The sequence below is a fragment of the Phaseolus vulgaris genome, chromosome 10, assembly GCF_000499845.2.
Source record: "Phaseolus vulgaris cultivar G19833 chromosome 10, P. vulgaris v2.0, whole genome shotgun sequence".
Lineage (NCBI taxonomy): Eukaryota > Viridiplantae > Streptophyta > Magnoliopsida > Fabales > Fabaceae > Phaseolus > Phaseolus vulgaris.
Genome location: NC_023750.2, coordinates 37,326,982 through 37,330,104, shown reverse-complemented (window position 1 = coordinate 37,330,104; position 3,123 = coordinate 37,326,982). Strand labels below are relative to the sequence as shown.

General features: G+C 33.4%; 1 protein-coding gene across 1 annotated transcript; it reads right to left on the bottom strand.

Moving 5' to 3' along the window:
* Positions 1–1,483: 1,483 nt before the first annotated feature.
* On the bottom strand, positions 1,484–2,635 carry LOC137818008 (uncharacterized). The gene is made up of 4 exons (XM_068621231.1): positions 2,438–2,635; positions 2,250–2,358; positions 1,824–2,103; positions 1,484–1,559 (listed from the first exon to the last, which is right to left on the bottom strand). Exons 1-4 carry the CDS (start codon positions 2,633–2,635, stop codon positions 1,484–1,486), a joined length of 663 nt encoding a protein of 220 aa, XP_068477332.1.
* Between the last annotated feature and the right edge of the window lie 488 nt (positions 2,636–3,123).

The following is a 3,123-nucleotide window of genomic DNA, read 5'->3' as shown; positions in this document are numbered from 1 at the left end:
GTTCTAAACACCAATCTGAAAAGGAAAACGAAGTTGACCTGAAATTTAAAGAGACCCAAGACCAAAGCTTTACTTGCACCAAATAAAATACTTCATACGCATCCGCCACTTCTCTTTTGGAAATAATGTTATTCCTGTGATTCCATATTTCGCTAACCACTCCGACCCAGATTGTGTTCCATACACTATTAACCGTCTCTGAAGCAGGGCTCATCCTAAATTGATCAAAGTTATTCTTCGGCTCAAAGTGTGACACGACCAGAACCCCAAGCCATCTATAGCATAGACACCAAACTTGCCAAGCAAAGTTGCAATCGAAGAACAAATGTCTGCAAGTTTCTTCCTCCTTCCCACATAAACTACACATCGAGCTATCCACCAATACCCCTCTTCTACTCAGATTTACCCTAGTAGCAAGCTTGTTTTCCATCAACCTCCAAGCTATAAGCATTGCAAAGGGCACTGCCTTGCACCTCCACAACTTACAAAAAATCGGCGCAAAGTTCACCTCCAAATCCTTCCTGACAAGTCTTTGCATTTGTATGATATAGTTAAACTGCTATAGAACCAAATTATAAAATTAGTTTCAAATTTATCTGGATCATTAACTTATTCCTTTCATTTGAATAGAAATATTTGCTTTTGAATTTTAAATATTTTTCATGATTGTCCTTGTCTCATTGTTCAAATGTCATATAATGTAGGAAGAGGGAATGGTTGCCTTGGAATTCGATGGAAGTCATCATTATTACATAAACAAGAAGATGACTGTGGCTACTACATTATGCAATAGATAACTATCATTATATAAGAATATGCATTCAAATAAATTGGGAGTAGACAATAATACTTAAATTATTGTTTATAATAAAAGTATATGTACTTTAACACTAATTTGAACTTATTTTGTATTGTAGTATTCTACGGATGCTCAAGTACTACATTTGAAAGCAATGGACTATATGAGAAATGTTTGGCTACATACTTCATTAATTTATATAACTCTAGGATAGCTAACGAATAGTACATAGGTTTAAGTAATATACCATACTTCTAATGTATAGGAAATTAGATAGGCAAGGATATATATTGGTGGTGATAATTATTATCAATAAATTATTTATCTTTCTTTCGGACCCACCCTTATAATTATATTAATTATAATCTTTTATTATCTAAGCATTATAATTTAAAATTTTAACAAAAAAAATTTTACTGTAATTTATCACTACAAGAAAAACTCAAATTACGTACAGTCAAAATCTGTATATAACATACAAAATCCGTATGTAAAACATCGTTACATACGGGAAAAAATCCGTATGTAAAACTGTCGTAGGTAATTTTTAGATACAGATTTTGGATCCGTATGTAATTACATACGAATAAATCCGTATGTAAAATCCATATGTAATTACATACGGATAAATCCGTATGTAAAATTCGTATATAATTACCTACGGATAAATCCGTATGTAACATTCTACACAGCAGCATCAATTTTTGTATTTGGAAGCACCCTATATTTTTTGTATTTAGAAGCACCCCATATTCTACACCTGCATATATTCATCAACATTTCAGTACATTCCAGTTTTCAGAAGACAAATATTTATCACATTCAATGTTGTCCATACATACAATACTTACTATTTCCAAATATCTAAAATGTATTTCATTAAAACAAAGTTCTAGAGAAGCTAATAATTATTATAATCTTCACCGGATGAATTTTGTTGTTCATCATGATTACTATGATGTTGCACTTCATTTGACTGCTGATTCGGCTAAGTTGGTGGCGGGTATTTGGCGGCTGAAAAAACTGTTGTGCTGCAGGTGCTGCCTCAGGTGGTAGATATTGCATCATAAAGTTTTGAAAGTTTTGAAACTTTGCACCCATGCGTTCAATATGCTGCTTAAGTTCAACAATTTCTTCTGAATCAGTCTTCTTATTACTAGAAGATGGTTGTGTTTCTTGTAGGTAACGACTAACACAGTCGTCCTGACAATCAACACGTCCAACCCCATATACTCGTCCCTTGTACCTTCCACCTACACTTTCTAACCAACAACGACTTCTCAATTTTTCCTCCTGAACTGGATCTAATGCAGTAGATATTGAGGTAGATTGTTACTCAGATAATGCTTGAGACAATCTACTTTCAAAATCTTCCTATTAAAATGAAAAATATTTGTAACATACTAATTAATGTATATGAAAAAAAAGTTTTAAAAAAGTTTAAAATAACTAACATGAGTCCGTCTTGATCTATCATCAACAAAATCTCTAGTGCTCTTTCGTATATGTGTTTGTTGAAACACTTCATCAACATGGACCGAGCGGCCAAGCTCCTCTGTCTATAAAGAAAACATTTCATAAATTAAGAAGATAATAATTAATCAAAAATTAATATAAAAAATTGTATGGAAATCATACCATCCGAATAGCATGTTCATGAACACTAATAGATTCTCCAGTGTGCAGACATCCACCTTTTTCAGACAAACGATTCTTTTTAGCTGTATCACATTTGGATTGATACACAGGCATGTTCCACTGTTCAAAGAGGTTGTTCCAAACATTATTGTCAATCCATTCTGGTTGTTTACCTTTTTGGCGAGCATCTTTAAACATTTGTGAAAGGGTGTGAGAAGCTTTTGTATGGAAATTTTTCTTAACTTTTTTCTCCTCCTCAACCCTCCATGTGACCTTCCTCTACAAAACAACAAGAATCATCAATCCAAATTGTAAAATATAAAATTTCTAAAGGGAATAAAAAACAAGTACCTTAAAACGTTGAAAAAATATATCCCATTCACCCTTTGGGATTGCCCCCCATGTTGGCCATGGCTCACCAAATTGTTGCTTGATGCTGGCAGTGATGGCCTTTGATGCTATTTTTTATGGATAAAACCTAAATACCAAAACAAAGTTAGTCAAAATTATAAGACAATAATAATAAATTATATAAATTGAATTTTGTTATATTCTTACCTTCCCCCAATAGACTGAATCAGAGGGCGATCACCAACTGAGAGGACCTCGTCCTCTAAGTTATTCGCTGCAGAAGTTGAATGTGTCCCTCCAAGATTTGTATATGGGGATGGTGTAATATCTGGTGG